At 33.7% G+C, this 23,695-nt stretch overlaps 1 protein-coding gene and 1 long non-coding RNA gene across 8 annotated transcripts in view; one reads left to right on the forward strand and one right to left on the reverse strand.

The window, feature by feature from the left end:
* The window catches only part of LOC128996278 (multiple PDZ domain protein-like), a 318,908-nt gene that overhangs the window by 20,795 nt on the left and 274,418 nt on the right, over positions 1–23,695 (forward strand). For all 7 annotated transcript variants that reach the window (XM_054421490.1, XM_054421489.1, XM_054421486.1 and 4 more), the window contains exon 8: positions 21,351–21,446. In XM_054421490.1, the coding sequence (XP_054277465.1) occupies positions 21,351–21,446 (96 nt within the window). The remainder of the gene's footprint in view (positions 1–21,350; positions 21,447–23,695) is intronic.
* LOC128996280 (uncharacterized) lies at positions 194–22,481 on the reverse strand. The gene is made up of 4 exons (XR_008491038.1): positions 22,427–22,481; positions 21,333–21,437; positions 15,909–16,080; positions 194–1,410 (listed from the first exon to the last, which is right to left on the reverse strand). It is a non-coding gene; the product is annotated as an uncharacterized LOC128996280 (long non-coding RNA).

Consider the following 23,695-nt stretch of genomic DNA (forward strand, 5'->3'; position numbering starts at 1 on the left):
GTTTTGCTCCCTGTAAAATTGGGAGAAATATGGGAATTTCTTTCCAGGAGTTCTGTGGCCACACTGATAACAGTAAAGATAATTAGAAATGAAAAATCTACCTTGAGAAACAAAATGAAAGTGTATTGATAATCGCTAAAACATAGAAAGATATTCCAATAATCTCAACTGAAAAAATCAAGGTACACTCAGAAATTGATATTTGCATTTTGAAGATTAGTTTAAGCATTCATAGTAAAAAGTACATAAATGAGTTTGGAGGTTGGAAGATACCCAAGTTTTTTAAACATGAAGAACAGCATGTTTGTCTCTTTATAGCCAAAATAATTTTGAACATTAATTGTATTTGGTTTACCATACATTTTACACATTTTTACTTAGTTATGAAAATAGTTTGACTAACCATTGACAAGTTCCAAAAAATATACCTGAGGACTTCAATATATTTTTCAATGAATACTGTTATTACTGTAGCATAGTTGCTCATGGATTTAAATGATAAACCAACAAAACCACTCATTATACTAGTTGAATTTAAGAGGGAGTTTATAGCTCGAAGACAAAAGGGATCTTCATGAAAACTTTTTTCAATCTTCTTGAGATGTTTCTGCTGCTTACAACTTACAACAAAGTCTGTGAGTAGTTATGTACAATTAAGAAACAGATTACGCTCCCTTACCTCAGTCTTAGTCCAAAATTTGCATCAACAACTATGCTGCTGAATAGTTTTATGCAAGCATATCATTAAATGTTTTTTGTTGTTTTATTTTTTTTTATGGTTTGACTTGTTGTTTACTTTGAAAGTGTTGCGCTTGCAACAAAACTGTGTGCTGACTATTGATGATAATTTCGGACTACAGATAAAGGTAAGATTTTTTCATAAAAGGAGTTCAAGGGCTGGAAGATGGATTGCTATAACTAAGAAAATTCATGAATAAAAATAGGGAGTTACATCAGTTATATTAGTTAAGTAGTAAGTTTCATTATCCCATTACTTTTACTATGAGGTGATGGTCATTTAAACAACAGTACCAGGAGGACCGACCGTAGCTTGGCTTTACAACCTAATACAATAAACAATGCCGCTAGTTTACTATTACACGCTAACTTCAGTTGTACAGGTATTATCTCACTGTCCTCCAGTCATAAATTAAAAACCTATCTGCCAGAGTGGTTTAAAACATTGAGTGCTTTCCTTCCAATATAATATGAATATTAAGTTATTTGTGCCATACAGTCTTTCTCAGCACAATTAATTTTTAACTTAACCAGACAAATTCTGTACTTTACAATCTATTTTATGTATCCTATATTCTAATATGAGTAATGTTTGCTTGTATGCTTGCTTGCACAAAGATCTCGAAAACGGCTCCGATTTTCTTCAAATGTTGTAAATAGTTTATTCCTGGCCTAAAAACAAGTTTACTGCAGTTAGAACTACCAACAAAAATCTAATTACATAAAAAAATTAAACTGAAAGTCAAATTTTTTTATTATTAGTCTTATGGGTTGCTAAGTAACCATGTTGGTTGAATTAAATAACAAGGAAAAAGTAAACAAAAGACTTGTAAGTTCTAACACATGTGTTTATAAAGGCATCTACACACAGTATACTAGAAATTACAAAATACAGTACAAAAGCAAAAACATCACTTGTTACTATTGAGCAATGATTATACTGAAGCTTACTCGATACATCGTAGTAAAGGCTAGCAGTGCGGAGTGTGGGATCTGTTATGACGATTAGATTAAGGTAGATTTCCCATCCTTATGGAACAGCTGAAGCCAATTTTATTGTTAGTTCTGTCTGGTTTTCTGTAGATGTCGTGATTTGTTTACAACAGTGAGACACAAATAATGAGAAACTAACCCTAAAATAATAGAAACAAATTGTAAACAAAACACGACATCTATAGAAAACCAGAGACAGAACTAACAATAAAAGTGGCTTCAGCTATTCCATAAGGATGGGAAGGTATATGCGACGTAGGAGGTGGTGAAGTAAGTAGTCAATGCGAGCTATCCTGAGTGCGGGAACTGTTTATGACGTTTAGATTAAAGTATCTGCAATTCTAAAATGCTATGGGAAGGTAAGGAAACCGGTCCGTGACGTAGGACGTGGTAAAGGAAATACTGTAGTAAAGGTGAGTGGTCCGGAGTGTGGGAACTGTTTATGTTTACGACGATTAGATTAAGATATATACTATCCTAAAGTTCTATGAGAAGGGAGGGAAACAGAGGACGTAGGAAGTGGTGAAGGAAGTAATAAAGGCGAGTAGTCCGGAGTGTGGTAACTGTTTATGACGATTAGATTAAGGTATCTGCAATCCTAAAATGCTATGGGAAGGGAGGGAAACAGGTCCGCGACGTAGGAAGTGGTGAAGGAAGTAGTAAAGGCTAGTAGTGTGGAGTCTGGGAACTGGAAACCAATTGTAACAGTTAGATTTATGTATCTGCAATTGAAATACTTAATTGCTATGAGAAGGGGAACATGTCCATGACGTAGGAAATGGTGAAGGAAGTAGTAAAGGCTGACATCGCTGAGTGGGGGAATGATTTTCCCCCAGCAAAGCTCGGTCCCCTGGTACTTGTTATTAATGCACAACAAATTGCCGATAAATATAACCTGTTTTTTTTCTTTTACAAAAATGTATTGAGGAATTTTGCAAACAATCCTTCTAATTGATTGATAAGATTTGTGTGTGTGCACCTACAAAGTAAGTCATTGTTATTCATTGATTTATACAATTTAATGTACAAAGGAAAATCTATATAATTAATACGGGAACCCGAAGTTTGTCGGTTGAACTCTTCCGCCATTTCTTAACCGATTTTATCCATTGACGTCTCATTGGAAAGAGCGTGTTGGGTAGATTTGCAAACTGGCCTTGCATTTTTTTAAAGTCCCTTGGGCTCTGCCCCAGTGGCCTTTAAAGTTCCCATTTTATCCTTATGAAGAACATAATTGCAGGCCCACTTTTATAAACGGGCAGACTGGGCATATGCCCAGGGGCGCCGGTGGTTGGGGGGCGCCTGAGGGGCGCTCTGAACCACCGACCGCACTAGGAAAAATAGGGTTTTATCAGCCGGGATTTCAAAAATAAAATGGGTGATTTCAACTTTTAATTAAGTGATTTTCTCTTATTGAAAAAGTAAATAAATACAACAAAATTGAAAATACTTGACCTTCAGGTTATATACCTCGTGTAGTCAGGGAAAGGCAGGCAGCAGTGTGAACCGGGCACACTCACTATACTATCAGAGGCAGGGAGAGGGAGGCCTGCATGGTGGAAGGAAATACATATAGGTGTGCTATTCCCGTCATATGCTGACGTCACTCAGATTGCAAACACTATTTTACCATTGAGAAAAATTATAAAAACAATAACAATCAAATCAAAATATACTTATATGGCAATACATCAGCTGATTTTTTTTTACAGTTTTTGGGTGACGTCAACAAATTACGGGAATAGCACGTAGGCCAGCTGTAGTCTACAGGCCTATGGTTGATGTGCCCCTCCTCTCTCTCCCAGTCCCACCCCTATCCCCACAAGTCACAACTACCAACTACCGCGTGGCGCCAGTCCAGTACAGTACTCCTCCCTGAGTAGTCAGTAGGTTGTGTCCGTGTTGTGCCTGCTGCACAGTCGTCAAATCAGTCACGTCACAACACAACATAAACTATGACAGTCACTAGTCAGTGTTGACACTCACACTGCAGTTAGAAAACCAGTAATAAATAAATAGAAGTGTTGATACAAGTAAGTAGGCCTATAAACAGTGAAAAATGCATAAAAAACCTAGTGGAGCCGAAAGCCGCAAGTGGTTGGCTGAAATAAAACAAACTCAAGAAGCAGTTTTAAAGATAAAGTGAAATGTATTAACCAGTATTTCCACCGATACGGAATTGAAAACTCCCTCCCGAAACAAAACTGGTAAAAAAACACGCTAATGTATAAAAATATATATGCATAGGCCTATAGAAGAACCACAGAAAAACATACTCCCTTAGTAGAATCTCGTTCAATACTGTACGTGTGTAATGCAATGAACTGCACACTGAACTGCATACCGAAAATAATCAAATCACTGCGTAGTGCATTAAGCTATTGGCGCAGGGAAAGATGCATTCGCATAGCAACTACTGTCAAGTTCATTGCACTCACCTGCTGTGAATTTCGGCGAACTGATGAGTCAACCCCCTTCCCTCTTCCCCTCCCTACACTGCTGTGGTCAAAACCTTTATAGTTATATATATATATATATAAGGGGGCGCTGCTTTTGGGTTTGCCCAGGGCGCCACTGACCCTTAACGCGGCCCTGCATAATTGTTTACATTTTGATCAGCTGTATAATTTAATTGCTGTTATTAATTTTTCAATTCAAGGAAACGCATTAGGTACATTTACTGATTTTTTTAAAACTAAATATTTACTATTTTAATTTACATTCGTACATATTACAATGTAAAAAATCAAGAAAGCCTGGGCAATTTGATATATTTTACCAAATAAGAAAAATTAATTGACAGGGTACTGTAATTCTTGAGCAATCATTGAAAGAACCGATTTGTTAACCATGGAAACATAGGAAAGTAATAGAATGCCACCAAGTAGAAGAAATAGAGATTTAAAAAATACTATCGTTGTCATCCTATATAATGAAGAACACCTACAATATGAAGATTCCCACAAACAATGAACAAGGATGTTAGCCGAAGTGCTACTATATTGTAGTGAACATGGACTTAAATTTATGATGATTGACAAAGGTAACCCCTCTAAGGCCGAATTAAACTGGTACGGCAAGGACATTAAATATATGTTTTCATAAAAGTCAAGTGGTTTTAAAATAATATGACTATATCCAAGAAACCTTAATAAAACTTGTATTTAAGGATTCACATTATTATTCGCATTCAAGGGAAACAAAAATCCATCTGAACAACATTAGGCCTTTCAATTCTGCATTGTTCAGGTAAATATAACTTACGTTATAACAGTAACTAGCCAAATTAATGCCAATTGAAGCAGATAAAATTGTAACAGAGAGGTTGTGCAGAAAATCAAGCAGTTCTTAAGTAATGTAAACAAAATTTTATCGCTATAAAAAATTACTGAAATTTGTAAACTTTCTGGCGACAATGGGTAGTACCATGCTGACTACATTATCATTGACGAAGATCAACATGGACAACTTAAAGTGGCTATAAGTGGGAAACATTTGTAGAATACCAGATCAGCTTTTGAATACACTAGTTGATTATTAAAAAGTCAGAACTAATTGACAGAAAATACTTTACGCAAATACATTGACATGTCACCAAAAAAAAGGTCTTATTTTGAAGTGAATCCCCTATTATAAACGTTTCTAACATGTTTAAAGCACATTAGTCATTAATTAGTTTATATCAAACCTGACTCTCAAGAGATTGTAGATAAGCTGGCATCTTTCCAAAGGTTCCTTGTTCATTTTCTGATTAAGAGAACTTAGTCGATTAATTTTTGGCAAAAAGACAACTGTTTTATTTCAGGTAAACATTAGCTTTCAGAGGAAATTATTTAGGTTCCGGTAGCAACTTGCTTTCAAAGAATCCTTAGTGAGTAATTTTATTATTCCTTAGCTTCAAATATAAATCATGTAATCATGCTGTAAATCACAATAATTACATGGATTTGGATTTTATTTTAAGGTCATAGAAAATTGAGAAAAAAGAAGTAGACTCTTCCACTCTGGTGAATCTGACACAATTTGACACTGCCAAAGAACCTTTTAGGTGTGCAAGTGATAAACACTAAATTTAATTTTCCATTTGAAATAATTAGTAAAACAGAATCACAATCTATCTATACTATAATATGAGTAACGGTTGCGCACAATGATTTCAAAATCAGCTCCTACGATTTCCTCCAATTTATTAGAAACTAGCAGAGTACCCGTCCTTCGTACGGGGTTGGCATATAAGTATAAAATGCTTATTGCAGTTATACTCAAGCTTTGCATTTGCAATGGGGGAGGACACATTTGAAGAAAATTGTTTACTATAATAAAATTTACGGTATACTATAGTATTACACATCTACCATGGCCATAATGGTCTACCACTTCACCTAAACAACAGAGACGGATAAACTCACAAACTTTCAGATTTATAATATTAGTAAGATTTGCAAAATATCACAAATTATTCATGAAATTAAAAACATAAACATAACTGTAAACATTCCTACTTTGACAGTTCTCATTGCATATCACAGTTTTTTGTTGCTGCTTAGTTCAAATAGTCAATGGTTCAAATTAGCTGTTCATAAAAGCAAAACTAATTATAGTGCTGCACCCTGTTGGTAAATCTTATAACTTTTAATGCTTTTGCATATCATAGAACCAACTTTTTGAGTTAAAACAGCTGAGTAAATCCTTTAATCCCCTTTAATTATGAATACTCATAAGGTTAACATGGGGAACTACAGAGCCACTGGGGTGGTGCCCGAAAGGATTTTTGAGATAAGAATATGCCTATATGTTAATCGGGAATGTGAGCTATCATCATGCCAAATTTCAGCCCAATCCGTCCAGTAGTTTATGCGTGATTGAACTTCAAACAAACACACAAACTTTCACATTTATAATATTAGTAAGATATCTTAGTTTTGAGCTAAAAACAATATCCATTCAACAGCTGATTTTAAATGTTATCACGACTCACGAGTTTGTTATTGAGCTATAAAGTAAATATTTTCAATATAGACTGTTTGTCTATGGAAATGTTTGTTAAGTAAATTAAGAATGAAGAGGGGACTGGGTACGTCTACCGAAGACAAATTGGCTTTACAACTTAATTAAACGTGATTAACGTAAAACAAGTAAGTTTAAGTTATATGTTTTGATAGGTTAACTAGAGTTCCAATATAATAGTTTTATTTTAACATATGTTTGTTTTATTTATCTATTATTCTAATTCCGTAAGGAATTTCTTGTATTAATTCTAAACTAGTGTACCTGTTGCTCGAAATCGAGCAATTTTCAAGTACCCGTATTATGCAGAAGTTATTTTAAAACTACAGAAATAACGGTCATAATTTCCGATGAGTTTTAAAGACCCACTAAATACTTAAGTAACTAATTGAAATACTCGCCCTATTAAATAGCGCTTTGAAATAATAAACGCTTCTTGTAAAAATATTTTAGAATTGTTTGGACCCGACCTTATTTTTTAGTGTTTTCTACAAATGTTTCCCAACTTAAGGCTATTACCAGTAAACATTTCTTGCATGTATTTATTTGATCTGACTTTAGGTAGGTTTACTTTACCACTGTGACAACATGAAGTGTCCATATTCTTCATGTTTTTTTTTTTTTTTTTTTTACTTCCAAAAAGTTTGTGTATCTGGATTCCTTACTGTGAGACCAGGCCTCTCCTCTACTCTTCCCATACGTATAAGATTTCCTATTAATTGTCTCATCCTCCTGTTTTCAATATTTCTCCTTTAAACTCAAGAAATTATCTGTTCTTCCAACAAAACTGATTGACTGTTTAGATTTGTCTATAACCTCCTAAATATTACAAACATCAATATTTACTCCCAAAAAGCTGGTGAGTTTCTTTTTATATACAGCTGTTTTTTTTTTTAAATTTGATTTCAATGTAATTCTTATGGGGAGAATGCGACCTTTGAGAGCGTCTCGTGCCCATAAGGGTAAGAGTTTTTAAATTCTAAAACCTTTATGCAAAACTACGAATTGAGACAAATTAATTGACACCTCAAACGTTAAAATTGATCCAGAAATAACGGAGGAGTTTTGTTCACAAAAAAACAGCCCTCAAGTATTAATATAAGAGATCCTTACAGCACATGTCTCCAATTTTAGTATAACCAGCTGTTTCAAATATTAGTGTCAATTTCAAAGTATTCATCTGTTCAAAAATTTTTACATTTAATGTAAACAAACATTTTCTCCCTAAGAATAACATGGGAACTTTGAAGGCCACTGGGGCAGAGCCCTGATGGAATTCCCAAGTTTTTTTGTTTGATGGCAAAACTACATGCTAAGACCTTTCTAACGACACCTTGGACATGGTGATCGGTAGCACCACCGCTCTAAAACAATTTTGACAAAAATATGCCGAGCGTATTAAATATATAGATGTGATTCTGTTTAAAAACTTACTTCTTCAAACTCGTGTAAATCATATGCTTTAGAGTAGACTCTAGAGCATAAAGTAAAATCTGTGACATTTATTTTGTCTCGCAAACCCTTAAGTGCAGCCTCTGAAACTACATTAAACAACTGAAAACCACAGAGTGTTTATTTGCAGTGTTTACTAACTATTTTGCTGTTTTTATGTTTACACCTTATTTCTAAGAGTAGTTTCATCAGTGGAATTCATTAGTTTTGAATAAAAACTACATTTTCTTCGGCCTATCACTAAACTGTAGGGTACGACGCGTCTAACGGCTGAGTCAATTAATTGGTAGAGGAAACCCCATGTCAAATATAGGCCAACATACTATCGATACTATAAAATATAGGCCAACATACTATATAATATGAGATTAACTATAACATAAAGTCTCATACAATGGCTGAACTTTAAAAAATGGGAATAAAACGTCATACAGTTATATTTTATATCATGGACATTGTAGATATGTAGGCCTATGTTAATTTTTTTGAACGTCTCAAACAAATTAAGCACCATAAGCAATGCTCGGAACCAGTTATGTAGGCATACATTACAACCGGTATTGTGGCAGTTAGAGTGATCCATTGTAATTTAATGGTAGTAACAGTTGTTTCATGGTACACAACATTGCAAATCTTAGAGTTAAACCGTCAAGATGGTCATATATAAGTTTGTTTGAAGTTTTATCAAGTCGGGAAAAAAACATCATACACAAGATTATAACTAAAGACAAACCTTTCAGTCGTTACAATTAAACTACAACAGATTGTACTAACACTAAGGCAGGGATATTGGTTCAATTGATATTTCTGGCGATCCAGAGTCTAATTCATTAGTGTGTAGTACAATCATTGATCTTTAGATAGTAGGATAGATATCCTACCTGTATGGACCAGCTGTAGCCAATTTTATTAAAACAGAATATGGTTGAACGAAAGAACGAGCCACTCACTGTACCAAACTTTGATTTATAACTACGCACAAAGTTACTTTTATAATTAACTTTTTTTGCTTTTTGAGTTTTCCATATAGGAAACAAGATATCACCTTAGGTGATACTTATGGTACTCCCCTACACCTAGAACCGGTTTTTTAGCGAATTTCCCATATAGGGAATAAGCTATTACCGTAGGTCTCATGGTAAGACCTAGACCCGGGACCGATTTACTTTTTCGTTTTGAGGTCCCCAGAGGCCAAAAACACCATCCGTTCAAATTCATATATATATATATATATATATATATATATATATATATATATATATATATATATTATTTTCTTGCATTTTTAGGGCTACTAATATAATAAAATTAAAACATATATAACAAAGTATTTTATTTTATTTATATATGTGTCCGTTAGCGCGATAACTCAAGCAATATTGATCCGATTTTGATGAAATTTGGTACAAACATGTAAACCTACATTTGTTTGAACGAGTTCGCGAACCAGCATAATCGGACCATGGGATCAGGGGTTTGTGGGGGGTTTTATGGGGTAAAAATGGGTTTTTCTCATTTTTGACCCTAAAAACTTTAAATTTCTAAATTTCTCTCTAGACCATTTTGAAGGGCTTAAAAAAACAAATAATTTAGTATATTGAAGTTTTTTTGAATGTTCATTGGCTACGGAGAAAATTTAAAAAATTGTAAATTTAAAATTCCCATGTTATTCTTATGGAGAATAAATAAACTGTTCTAGTTTGCTTGTTTATGGATATATTTTAATCAAATTTGGCAATTTGGCTTATTTCATACTAAGCTATCAATATTTCAATTGAAAAAACACACCTCAACATCTTCCCCGTAGCAGCAAACCTAACTACTCACTAAAATTAATGTTATTTAAATAGGAAATAAATCTGTAAATTTATAGGGAATATTTTAGTAGAAATCAAGCCGGGTAAATGGAAATTCGCTTAGTATGCAGGCTTGCTGCGACGGGGGTATTTTTTCATTTGATGTCCCCAGATGCCAAAAACGTCACCCATATTCAAATATATGTTACCGTATGTGTCTGTCAGCACAAAACCTGTGTAAAATGGATCTCATTTAGCTGAGATATTGTAAAAATGTTTAAACCTATGGGTAGGCCTACATCCACAATGCATGCTGGTATAAGCAGGAAGTCAGATACAGACACAATCCACAAAGTTGATTAACAGTGTGAGATCAGACAGCAACAACAACCTAAGGGGTTATAGTAGTATGTTTTCTGTGCTAAGGTGTATATTTTAAGCTGAATTACCAACATTAGTATAGAATGGAGTTAGGCGATCTGTGAAGCTTTTACTGACTGAGATCAGCTGGTTTATCCAAGACTATGATTAGAAATTTCATAACCAAGGACAGCTGAGTCCAGTTGGGAACCAAAAGCTACTGACTTTTCCCACGATCTAATACAGTAGCTGTTACTCTCAACAGCTTCTTTACTACCAAGCCATGACAACAAATTTTAATTTTTTAATTTAAGTCACAACTGTAACAATTATTTTGGACTAATAATAACAATAAAATGAAATTAATAACAATAAATTGTAGAACTGTAACTCCCTTTTTTCAAAATATTATACTGAAGTTTATTTTTTACCTGACAGACGTCGCCCTGTCCTAATGTGGTTTTATGTCAAATGCTCGTTCATTTTCAAGATGAGCTCGTTCGCATGGCTCAATCTCGTCCTGGTTGAAGTTCGTTTGCTACGCTCACTCACCTTTGGGTTGCAAATTAGCTGTTGTCATAAATTTAAAAAAATAACAGTGCTGCACCCTGTTGGTAAACCTATTAGATTTTTAATGCTATTTAACATCACAGAATCAAATTGTTTAGTTCAACCAGCTGTGAAGATTCTTTAATTCCATTTAAATATGAGTACAAATAGGGTTAACATGGGAAACTCCAGAGCCCCTGGGGCGGAGCCCTTTTGACGGATCTGCACCAAACTTCACACAAACCATCCTTGAATAATGCTTAATAATGCCTGAAAGTTTCATTACAATCTGTCGAGTGGTTTTGGAGTCCATAAAGGACAAACAAACAAACAAACATACATATATTGGATTTTATATATATAGACTATATCAAAATTCCTGAATTTAAAATGTATTGTGTGATGCGCTGAATTGAACAGGAGATTAAGTTAAACAGTATTGCTTACCTGGAGTATTATTTTATGGTATGTAATTGAGAAAGAAAGGGGTTATTTTGTAAAAAATTTCATCCAAATGTTCTTGATGAAATAAATTTTAAAATAAATTGGAAAGATGATTTTTTAATAATGGTTGTATTTATAATAATTGCCAAAAGCAGGTCAAATCTTTGACTAGACATTCCATCCCCATGTTAAAGTTGTTACCAGTTTTTTAATCAAATTTGTCTTAGTTGATGTGAGCCACCTACAGATTGCGCTGATATAAATTATGAATTTCTGCCGATTACAAGATTGTTTTTACCAAGCCAAACTGATGGAATGACTTATTATGAGCTAACTGTTATGTCTCAGCAACTATGCCAGTAAGAAAAAATAAGGTACAAAATAGAGTTTTAGTCACTAGAGCAATCTGTGACTGGCTCACACAACTACATTCGGTTTTAGTAAAAAATTGGCAACAGCTGATCCATATAGATGGGATGTCTTCTTCTGTTCCCAATATTCAATGGTCAAATATTGATCCATTGTCAAAACAATTCTTTTTTTCACTGGAGTTTCCTATAAACTAGATAGATCAACTACAAATACTCATAAATACTGAATCTTAAATTAGTTAGTTTGATCTGAATCAAATAAGTAGTTTATTGTCAGTTTAAAAAAAATATCCATGGTAAAATTGATTACAAATTATTAAATCTTTGGCTGGTGATTTTGCTAATAATATTTCTTTACTAAGCAGGTTTTTTCTACTAAGTATGTTTTTTACCAAGCTTATTACCATGGGTAGTTGAGGGGTTACAGTTCTCATTAAACAAAAGGTTGCTGGTTTGAAACTGAAAAGTCAGTGTACGTTTTTGATGGTAAAAAACAGGACTCAGCTGACTGATCATTTGGCATTTAAGAAATGGTCTTAGATATGAAAGAATTGAATTGAATCAAATTAACTGCATCATCCACACTTAACATTTCATTTAATGGGCAAATTTTATATAAAAAAAAGTCAGGTGCATTAGATCTGTGGACTGTGGTGATCTATAGACTGAGATGGTGGCGTCATCCTGTAATCCAGCTACTAGGAGGTCACGAATTGTGGATATTTATAGGCATACACTGTGGATGCGATACTCCCTGGAGTGGATAAACGTCCACACTAATTACAAGGCAAAAATGTGGTTCGGATTCCACTGTAAACTGTAGGTCCCTTAGTTGCCATTATATTATTATTACATTATTATTATTAGCTGTATGGGCTATTAATTAACAGCTGTGTCTAAGGAACATTTTGGCCTTAGTCACTAACAACAGTACAAGATCGCGCCAAAAAATAAATAAAATATGTAGGTAGTTGAGTCGCCATCTTAAATAATTGATCATTTATAATAGTAAAACTACTTAGGTTGGTTATCTGCCAGCCACCATCTTGTATAATGGAAACTAACACTATCTTAATTAAGTCAATATAAATGAGAAAATGTAAACATATATATATGGTAAAATTATAAATTAAATGTTTTGCTGGTGAATTTTAGTGGTTAGGAAAATGATTTTGCGATAAAATAATGAGTGGTACTTTTTATAGTGAATTTACTCAATGTTGAAACATATTACTACTGTGAATTAACTCACTTTTTTGTAATGAAACCACTCACTGTGTTTTGTTTTACAATACAAAACGGACATGTCATTTCTACCTAGTGGACCATTCCCCACCAGTTTAATAATTTAACAAACATTTTCTCAGATTTTCCTTTGACATTGTTGCGAGTGTGGTTTGTCTTTGGGTTGACAATAATTTTACAGTCTGTTAAATGTAATTCTGGAAAACAGTTTAAGCCCAGCATTTCAATATTTAAAATTTTGTTGTGTAGCATTTCACTTGACCACTTGATCTGCAAATTAAATTATTTAATAACATTTTAAAAATTAAGTAAACGCTTAGGACAAAAACAGTACATTTTAGCGAATTTACCATATAGAAAATGAACTATTAATGTAGGTCTCATATGGTAAGGATTTTTATATGAGCCGAAACAACGTAAAACTTAGCTAGTTTGCTAAAAACATAATATTTCCCTTAGCTGAGTGAGTTCATTGCGTAAAACTACACAGATCATATTTAGGACAAAATCTTGACTCTTTGACTTTAAATGCTTTCAATTTCTCAATGTTCTTGCTTACCTAGCAATGTGTTTTTGTTTTTACTTGTTCAATAAGGTAATGAATGTAAAATACTTATTTTAATCATTTTGTAAAATTAAAAATATGCCTACTAGCTGTAGAAACGATCTAAACAGATTTATATTTTTTCATGGTCTACTAATAGTCTATAAGATGCTATTTTGGTCTAAACTTTTTTGTCAATAATAATATAAAAATGTTACAAAGTTATTAAAATGAAAAAGGTTACTAATAGTAAAATATACTATGCTACATGATGTAGCCGATATATTGATGGAGAGGGACACAAGGGTTGGTCAAACACACGTCTTCTCACTAACCTTTTCTTTAAGATAAACCTGAAGGGTGAGTTGGAATGTTGACCATCCATTTTGCTTTCAAGGACCTTTGGCTATTGATCGAACTACATATTACATCTCCATGTTAAAGTTTTTGCAAACGATTTAGATATTTAGATTTTTGGTTTGAGTCACTGACTGCGTATTCTCATTTAAATAACTGATTTCTATCAAGTAACTAAGTTAAACTGATAGGACGACTTATTGCAAGTTACACCATTTTAATGTCACGTTATTATTTTATACTGAAGTGTACTCTGTTAGTGAGTCATTCAACGATGTTCTTTTTTAATGAAAAATTGGTTACACCTGGTCCATATTGGTGCAAAGTCTACTTCAGAATACAAAAAGTCAATGCTTGCGCTTAAAGTCAGAGAACTTTTTTATTCACCAAGAATGGTATATTTCATCATGGTTATAGTATTATAACCATTGACTATATATACCGACAGGTTTATAGTAGGTATATAGTCATAGAGGTTTTGACCGTATACCTACTATAATGAATGACTACAGGTAGTAATTTATTACCTGTAGGTTTATAGTAAATAATTAAAACTAATTTTTTAGCTCGGGTCAAAAAGAAACTTCTTATCCGTGTGATGAACTAAATATTTTGTCATATTGCAAAGTTTATCAAAACAAAAGTAAGAGAACAAAAATACTTTTCATGTAAAGGTTTATCAATCAATTATCAATTAGTTAAGATGGGGACGCCACTATGTGCGTATTTTAACCCAAATATGAGTGAAGGATGAGTGGCGCGATCTTGTAGTCTTGTTAGTGACTAAGGCCGACATATTCCTTAGACACAGCTGTTAATTAATAGCCCATACAGCTAATGGCAACTAAGGGACCTACAGTTTATAGTGGAATCCGAACCACATTTTTCCTTGTAATTTACGAATTGGTCTAATTATCAGGATAGTACTGCGGATAGTCGTAGTACTCACTAGTGCGGACGTTAATCCACACCAGGGAGCATCGCATCCACAGTGCATCCCTATAAATATCCACAATTCGTGACCTCCTAGTAGCTGGATTACAGGACGACGCCACCCGTCCCAACCTAAAAACGACTTCCAACTTGTTTTCAATTTTTCTAATGCATATAAGCAGCTGTTTAGTAAGTGATACAATAATTTCGTCTATTAGTAGTACATATTACCCTATCGATATGTCAATTCGAATTATTATTGAGAAGAATGCAACAATAAGCTACAACCTACAACCGATTCAATCAATTGATAGATAATTTGAATAGATGGTATTGCTTACAACCAAAGAGCTGATTTTTACTCTCGGCACTGAATCTCAAATCTACGATATTAAATACTGTATTCACTTAATTTTTTTATAATAGCCTACATTTATTTATTTTTTTAATCCATTATATTTTGTTGTTATGACTACACCACCACCACCCAAAAAATTACTTAAAATTCATTTCCATTCTAGCTCCTGAGCTGTTGTATTCAATATAATAAATAGGTTACATACCTTATAAATCCGACAAACAGCTCATTTTAATTGAAGGTCGTTTACATGTTTCGGCTTGTATCGGCCATTGTCAAAACATCGCAGTTGGATGGTGAAATCCTTGTCATTGTTTTCTACTAAAAGTACATACACAAACACATACACACGGACGGGACGAACACATTACGAAAAACGAATAATACTTTAAATATGTAAACGTGTATTTAATAGGCCTATTTAAAGTATTATTCGTTTTTCGTAATGTGTTCGTCCCGTCCGTGTGTATGTGTTTGTGTATGTACTTTTAGTAGAAAACAATGACAAGGATTTCACCATCCAACTGCGATGTTTTGACAATGGCCGATACAAGCCGAAACATGTAAACGACCTTCAATTAAAATGAGCTGTTTGTCGGATTTATAAGGTATGTAACCTATTTATTATATCAAAAAATTACGACTGGAATCACAAGTTAACAAAATAAAATGTATTGATGCATTTTCAGTCTCGTGATTTGTATTTTTACGAGGACACCCGGTGTGAGTTTACGAAGTGTAGGATACATGTAAATACTCACACAAGTAGACAGCCTTGCTAACGAGGGGGTTGTGTTGACGTGCGGTTTGCTATGTACTCTGAAGACCTTCCTTTGTGTGGTTACGTCTCGGAACCGTAAATATTTTATAAGCAGCTCTGCTGACTGCTTAACAAATTAAGTTGCCTCATTGCTTCACCATCCTCTTGCAGAACTGTAACAACAGTTAAACTACTTTTTTTGTCTTCAAATGTAATTTATGTATAAAACAACAGGCAAATTATACATTTTTAGATAAAAGCACAGCAATTATCATCTGAAATAATATCAAATACAGTAGTCTCCCTCTTATCCGGACTCCTCGGGACTGAGGCCAGTCCGGATAACGTGTTTTCCGGTTAAACCTGTTAGAGAAGTAATATTTCTCATCTTGTCTTCACATCATCCCCTGATCAAATATTAATTGTCTTGTTTATCTTTTTGTACGTTTTGGTTTGGTGTAATTGTTAAAAAGATGTATTAATAATTTGTTCAGTATAAAAACGTTTTCCATAATATTTCTGGGCTATTTATTACATTAACTATTAAAACCGACGTCCCCAAAAACTCGTTAAAACGGACCATTTACTGTGATATTCGACTTTTAATTTAGGAGAGCATTGTATTTAGAAACGTGATCACTGGTTTCAAATCTTTCCCACGAGAACAGTCGTTTCAAGACCGCCCACTTCCTTCATATATAGTCAGGTTTAACCAATGTGTTGATAAAAACTGTCTGGTTAAAGAGATGTCATTTCCGCCGATTGTAGTCCGGTTAAACCAATGTCCGGTTAGAAGGTGTCCAGATAAGAGGGAGTCTACTGTAAAGACATAACCAAATCAGCTGCTTTATAAATAGAACATCAGCAACCAGCTGCGATTTAACCAACACACAGTTCAACTCTTAGCAGAATATTGGATAAAACTATCAAAATGGGAAAGTAACTATCAACGTGGGTTCCGGGTCTAGGTCTTACCATGAGACCTACGTTAATAGCTACTTCCCTATAGGGAAATTCGCTTAAAGAACAATTGTAAGCCTATATCTTCTTTTATATTTTAATATTACAGTTTTGTCATTAATTCTATTTTATCACCCTAAACTTAATTCTAAAGATAAAATCACAAACAAAGATTGATGATAAGTAGACTAAAATTCCAATAGCAGTGAGTGTTTACAAACGAAAATATAACCTCTAAGAGAAGTTATGAGCAGTGCTTGTTAAGTCCTTTAGTAGGATGGAACATATAATGGACTCTGACAATTCCTTTCATTTTTAGGTTGGGTAGGGTAGCAATGGCGAAAATATCATACGTCACTCGTCCACAGTGTATTAACACCCTTATGCTATACTATAATCAATGCTGCAACTGCTACTTTTAGATGAAATTCAAATTATATAAACAACGTTAGTTTCTTATAGCAATGGTTTTATGTAAGTTACCCAAGTTACTAGATTTATGAACGCCAAATCATTACTAAACGCAAAAATAAATCTGGATGAAATTCAAAAAAAGGTCTCTCTGATGATGTCATTTTTTGGAACAATTCTCATTCATGTTTATAAATGTTGGAACGACTGAGAATATTCATGATAACCAAAGCAACCCTTTAAGCCACAGCAATTAACTTTCACATCAAGTCATCTTTTCACTAGACTGTTGGGGGTTGAAAGAAGCTCTTTATGAATAGGAAATAATTGGGTTAATAATTCCCCAGGGTTATGTTTAGAGTTTGAGTTTACTTCTGGTATTTTTTGTTTTGTTTTTTTACTAAACATTGATTTGTTTAAGGAAGTTGTGTATAAATTTGAAGAAAAATAAAAACAACAAATTTAATCAATTCATGATTATGTCTTACATTTTATCAATTCTTATGAGACGATTATAGTATCATGGTCTCTACTCTAGATATAATTAGGAGTGTTTGATATTTTGAACTGATAGTTTGACAATTTTATTTTTTTAATTAAATATATATTCAATTAAGTTAAAAACATATATTTTTGCTACACTACTGTGAAATCACCTGTTTTTGTTTTATGATTATCACTTGCGAAAATTCATCATTACATTTTACTACCTCCACACTTAACACCTAGTAATCAGTATTTATCCAGGATTATCATTGGATGTACTAATACTGATTGTGCTGTAGAATTATACTCTGTTTCAAATTGAGATATCAGAATTTCACGAATTTCATCTTCAATGGCTGAATTTCATATCTCAACAACTCCCTTTTCCTCATTCAAGTTACGCCAATTATGTTTGCTGACCTTATTACATGCAACGTAATTTGTACATATTTACTCCATATTTGTAATCGTTTTGTTTACGTTGTTTCATTCTACAACCTGTGAATTAATTTCAACATTTTTAGCAAACCAAGTTTAAATAGAAACTAGATTTAAACTCGTAAGGAAGAAATATGATAAGAGTTTAGTATTGATCATGATGTATCCATTAGTTGCTTCTTGGTATCTGCATTAATATTAGTACCATTTATTTTTTTTAATTTTTATGGATGCATTATAAAGCCATTCTCTACTCAAAGAACAATGACTTTAGCTAGCAATAAACCCCACAAAAACTACAACTCTGAATTTCAGTAAGGAAAAGGACATAGTCCCTCAATTAGAGGATGTAATAAAAGAAAACCACACAAAATATCTCGGTGTTATCCTTGATAACAAACTAACATGGAAAGAGTACATCAACCGCCTAAGCTAAAAAACAAGTGCCGGAATATATGTCGTCAGAAGAATAAACTACATAGGCGGACTCTCTGTGGCCAAAACAGCTTACTTCGCACTGATAGAGTCACATCTTAGATGTGGCTTGACAGTGTGGGGAGGAACTTCAACAAAAAATATATTATTATTATTTATTATTATTATTATTATTATTATTATTAAACCTAGGAATCCTCACAGTGGTGTCTCTCTACATACTTGAAACCATAAAGTATTAGAATGAAATAGACCCCCCCAAGACACCAAGACCTGCACCACTACAACACCCGCCATGGCTCCAAATTTGCCCTACCAGTTTACCGAACCACTCTGGGAGAAAAAACCTTCCTACACCGGCTGCAAACTGAGGAAACATCTACCATCTACCTCACTACCTGAGAGACCTGACTGGCAACAAGCTACATCATGAGTTAAAGAAGTGGCTAATCGCAAGACCCTTCTACTCAATAAAGGAATTTTATGAAAATTATGGAAATTAACACTTGCAATTCTCTATTGTATTGACACTATTGTAATTCTTAACAAATGAACAATAAAGAATATTGTATTGTATTGTATATATTGTTGAACCAGTGGAATGAAAATAATGTTGTGAAATTATAAGGGTTGATACAATGACTTAAACTAATTATTATTATATTATATTCAAGTAATTTATGCCACTGTATTGTATAATATACATTTAGTCAGTATAGTGGAAACTGGGATTTTCCCTCAAATAAAAACATGAGCCTTAGTTGAATTTTTTTCTAACACATCTTTATTCAAAACTATATTTTGTATGAACAATTCTTTTTAAACCATCCTGTATATCGATTTTATTATTACTGTTATCTTCTAATAATTATTGTCATTGTAATAATGATATTATTTTAACAACTAATACCACTCAATTTTTGTATTAACTATTGTTTCAAAATTTGAAATAATAATGTTTAAACATTAATATATTTAATATATTAATGTTTAAACATTAATATATTTAATATATTAATGTTTAAACATTAATATATTTAATATATTAATGTTTAAACATTATTATATCAATGTATGTTCAAATAAAACAATTATAAAAATGGTAGCTCTGTAAAGTTTACCCTAAACAAACAAACAAAATTGTCTGACATAAAAGTTACTTTTTATACTGTTTTGTATCTTTTAGAGTAGTATTTTAAGTTTGTTATTATAGCATTAAGGTTAAGGCCAGGCGCACACAGGCGATTTTGAGTTGCGCAACAGTTGCCCGACTAATCGGGGGACTGTTGCGCAACTCTCTCGGAGACTCTGAAGTCTAGCGACAGTTGAGCTGGAGTGCGCACACAGGCAACTTTTTAGTCGCGGATCTAGTCTTGAGACGTGTTGGAAATACATTCATTACAGCGTTCCGAATGGATTTCAGTGATACAGCCGTAGTATGTGCTTTGTTGCTGAAGTTCCGTGTGCGAAAGAAAAAGAGAAGATACTGGGTTCATCCCATATATAGTGAGCGACTTGTGAAAGGACAGTTTTAATGACTTTAAATATAGTCGGCCTCTTCTCAACTTCATCAATTAATTGTTCGACATCCTCATCACGCACACTCATACTTGTAATTTTCTAAAAACTTCACACAACAAGAGAGCAAACACTACTTTGACAGTTCTGGCCACGAGTAGTTGAACTCCTGGGGTGAGACTGAGCGACACAGCGACTATTTAGTTGCATGTGTGCGCATCTACACTTGTTTCAATGGACACCAAACCTGGAGCGACAGTCCCGCAACAATTGAGTCGCAGAGCAGTCGCTGGCAAATTGGGTCCGGGAACATCGGTTGCAACAGTTGCGCGACTGTCCCCAGACTGTTTCCTTCGTGTGCGCACTCCAATTTAAAACAATGTTGAACATTTTAGTCGGGCAACTGTTGCGCAACTCAAAATCGCCTGTGTGCGCCTGGCCTAAAATGTCAATTCTGACTGTACTCTAAACGTTATGGTACTCTCATGAGAGAGGAGTAAAAGTCATCCTTTATAATGAACTAATGTTATTCAGGTATATTAGCATTTTACATTTTACTATTATTAAGTTAAAGTTCCTCGTGGAAAAAAATTTACATTGTTAAAACCCTAAACATTTTTATTTTTCATTAAATAGCAACCAGCAGACCGTAGAGCAGGATAGATTTACAAATAAACTGCAGTATTTTATATTAAGTTTTTAAGTTTTATCACTGATATTTTATTGTTTTCACAAAAAAAATTTGACCCTGATAGTACTCAGAAAATTTTAATTCTTCCTAAAACAACATTAGCACCACACCAGTAGAGCAAGAAAGATAATAAATTGTGTAAAGCAATTAGTTTTAACATGTTATTATTACTTGTATTTTATCTGTAATATTTTTACTTTTTAAACCAACTTCTGTAAAAATGTTTTAGTCGTAGTTGTGATTCTCTTTTGAATATCATTCTGCATTCAATGTTTTGGAAAGAAATTACTTTTTAAAACTAATTTTTATCCTAATTTGTGTTTGTTTTTATTTTTAACGAACAAGTACTCTGCTATGGTACACTAATACTAATTATTTCCATTTGAGGGAAACTGCACAGCACAAGACTAAGGGTTCCACATTTTCAATACACTATGAGTTACAGCCTCATTGAAAGTATGACTTGGGTTCACTAGATTTACTAACTTGCTTGTGGTATTCCAGCAAGAGTTCCTGGAAGGATTGAGCCAGGCGACACCCACCCTGGACGACCATTCCATGTATTCCTGCTCCGGATCATTGCCTTCTGACCTGGAAGAGGTAAGTCAGCATGATTTCATTCTTATTGTAAGTCTCAAGATGAAACCTCTAACTAAAAGGTGGCCTTCCAAGGTCAAAATAGACTCTTGAATTTTGGTGTTTAGGCGTGTGATTTTCTCCAGTCCAACGACATCATGTTCTAAAGACCGAAGTTTGTTATGGTTCATTTGTTTGAATCACAAGTCTTCAATTAGTACTATGAGTTATGTGTTGAAACACTTTTTGGACCTTAATGTTACGCTGTGTTATATGGGCCCATATAACACAACGTAACGCTATGCCAAACTCCCCTCTCCATATAACACAGTGTAACACTATGCCATACCCCCTTCCCCCACATGTGCGTTTTGTAATGTTGAGCCAAACCCCCATGGCATAGCGTTACACTCTGTTGTATGAGGGAGGGTGGTTTGGCTCGACGTTACGAAATGCACTTGGGGGGAAGGGGGTATGGCATAGTGTTACGCTGTATTATATGGGCGAAGGGTGGTTTGGCTCAACGTTACGTAACACACTTGGTGCGGGAGGGGGTATGGCATAGCATTACGCTGCGTTATATGGGGGAGGGGGGTTTGGCTCAACGTTACGTAACGCACACATTCCTCTTTGAAAAAATAAAAAAATAAAATAAATATCTCAATCAGTTAGTTACCTATAAAAAAAGATACGTCCACGTCCGTCATATTACCTTAATAACAGTAAAACAAAGAAAAAATACGGAACATGTTGAGTAAATTTCTGCTTTGCTTTATAGCTTTGTATTTTGTTGCGAGAGTTGTAAATACTCTTTAATGATGAACTGTTTTTCATACTGCACCATTCTTCAAGCTAAATAATCCACTAAACGTAAATTTCATACATGCTATCGATCTGCAATTAAAATTGTAAAAAGGGCTTATATGATAGGAGTTAAGTAAAGAGAACTGAAGTTACAGCATGAATATGACAGAATTGAAATTGTTTGGTGGGTTTAAACATACCTGTTGTGTCGTGTTGAAGTGTGTGTCTTGTCTATTTCGGTAACACATTAAAATCTTCCTGTAACAAAAGTTTAACATTGACTAGTTGTTGACTTGTGCATTTTTTTTTTTTTTTTTAATTTCTGGAACAACATAATACAGGGTGTCCGCCTAAAGTGTTCCATTAGCTAACTTTTTTACTTTATATCTGACAATAAACTTCTTATGGGGGACCCCCTTTATTATTTATGTAGCATTTAGGTATATATTTCAATTTTCCAAATTTCCCACCATTTTTCCAATATGGCCACAACTTAGATTTTTCTAATGGAAGACCCTGTATTTTAAGATTTTTCTTAGAAATTAAATGTAGTTATAAACGTTTTTATTCTTGACATATTTCCTATGAAGCTACTCGTTTAGGAGTTACAGGGTGTTACAATAAAGAAAAAAAATACTTGCATTGTACACTGCATCATGTAGCTCTTGAACGAGTAAGTTTATGGCGAATTCGAAGAGTTAAGTATTAAAATTGCATCTACATTCTTAAAAGTCATACACCTATTTCCAAATAGGTCCTATTTTCAAATTTGCTGCTATTTCAGGAAATGGTGGCTATTTTCTTAAACAAAAGAATGAATATTTGTTATGTATTTCATGGTCTTTTAATAATGTACATACAATTTTAAGATTTATTTACTGGTTTACATTTTCACCTATACTTACTCGTTTAGGAGCTACTAGAGCTACATGATGCAGAAGCAAATCATTTTTAGAAGCAGTTTCAGGAAAAAAATTTCAAGAATAAAAACGTTTTAATTGAATTTACTTTCTTAAATAAATCATAAAATATATGGTCTTCCATATGAAAAATTTAAGTTTCGGCCATATTGGAAACATGGTGGGAAAGTTTGAAAATTGAATTAAAAGAATTCTTGGGTCCCCCATAAGAAGTTTACTGTCAGGCATAGAATAAAAAAGTTAGGTATTGGAACTTAGGCTGGACACCCTGTATTAATTAACATAATGTCAGAGAATTTTCTTGTTGATATGAAAGTAGCCTTTCACTGTTGTTCATCAGTGGAGTAGAGAACCTTGTTATTGTGATAAACCATTTAAGATGTTTTAGCAAGATGACCAAAGCCCTGCAGGGCGGGTCAGTGCATGATTAATGTAGTTTTCTAAACAGCTCAAGGGACTATGACATTACATGCCTAACTTGGAGAATCATTTAGATCAAAAAGGAATGGAAACACAAGTGTAGTAATGTCATTTCAGACATTTCATAAA

The sequence above is a fragment of the Macrosteles quadrilineatus genome, unplaced genomic scaffold (assembly GCF_028750875.1).
Source record: "Macrosteles quadrilineatus isolate MER2022 unplaced genomic scaffold, UCM_ALF_1.0 Scaffold_6__1_contigs__length_79288215, whole genome shotgun sequence".
Taxonomy (NCBI): domain Eukaryota; kingdom Metazoa; phylum Arthropoda; class Insecta; order Hemiptera; family Cicadellidae; genus Macrosteles; species Macrosteles quadrilineatus.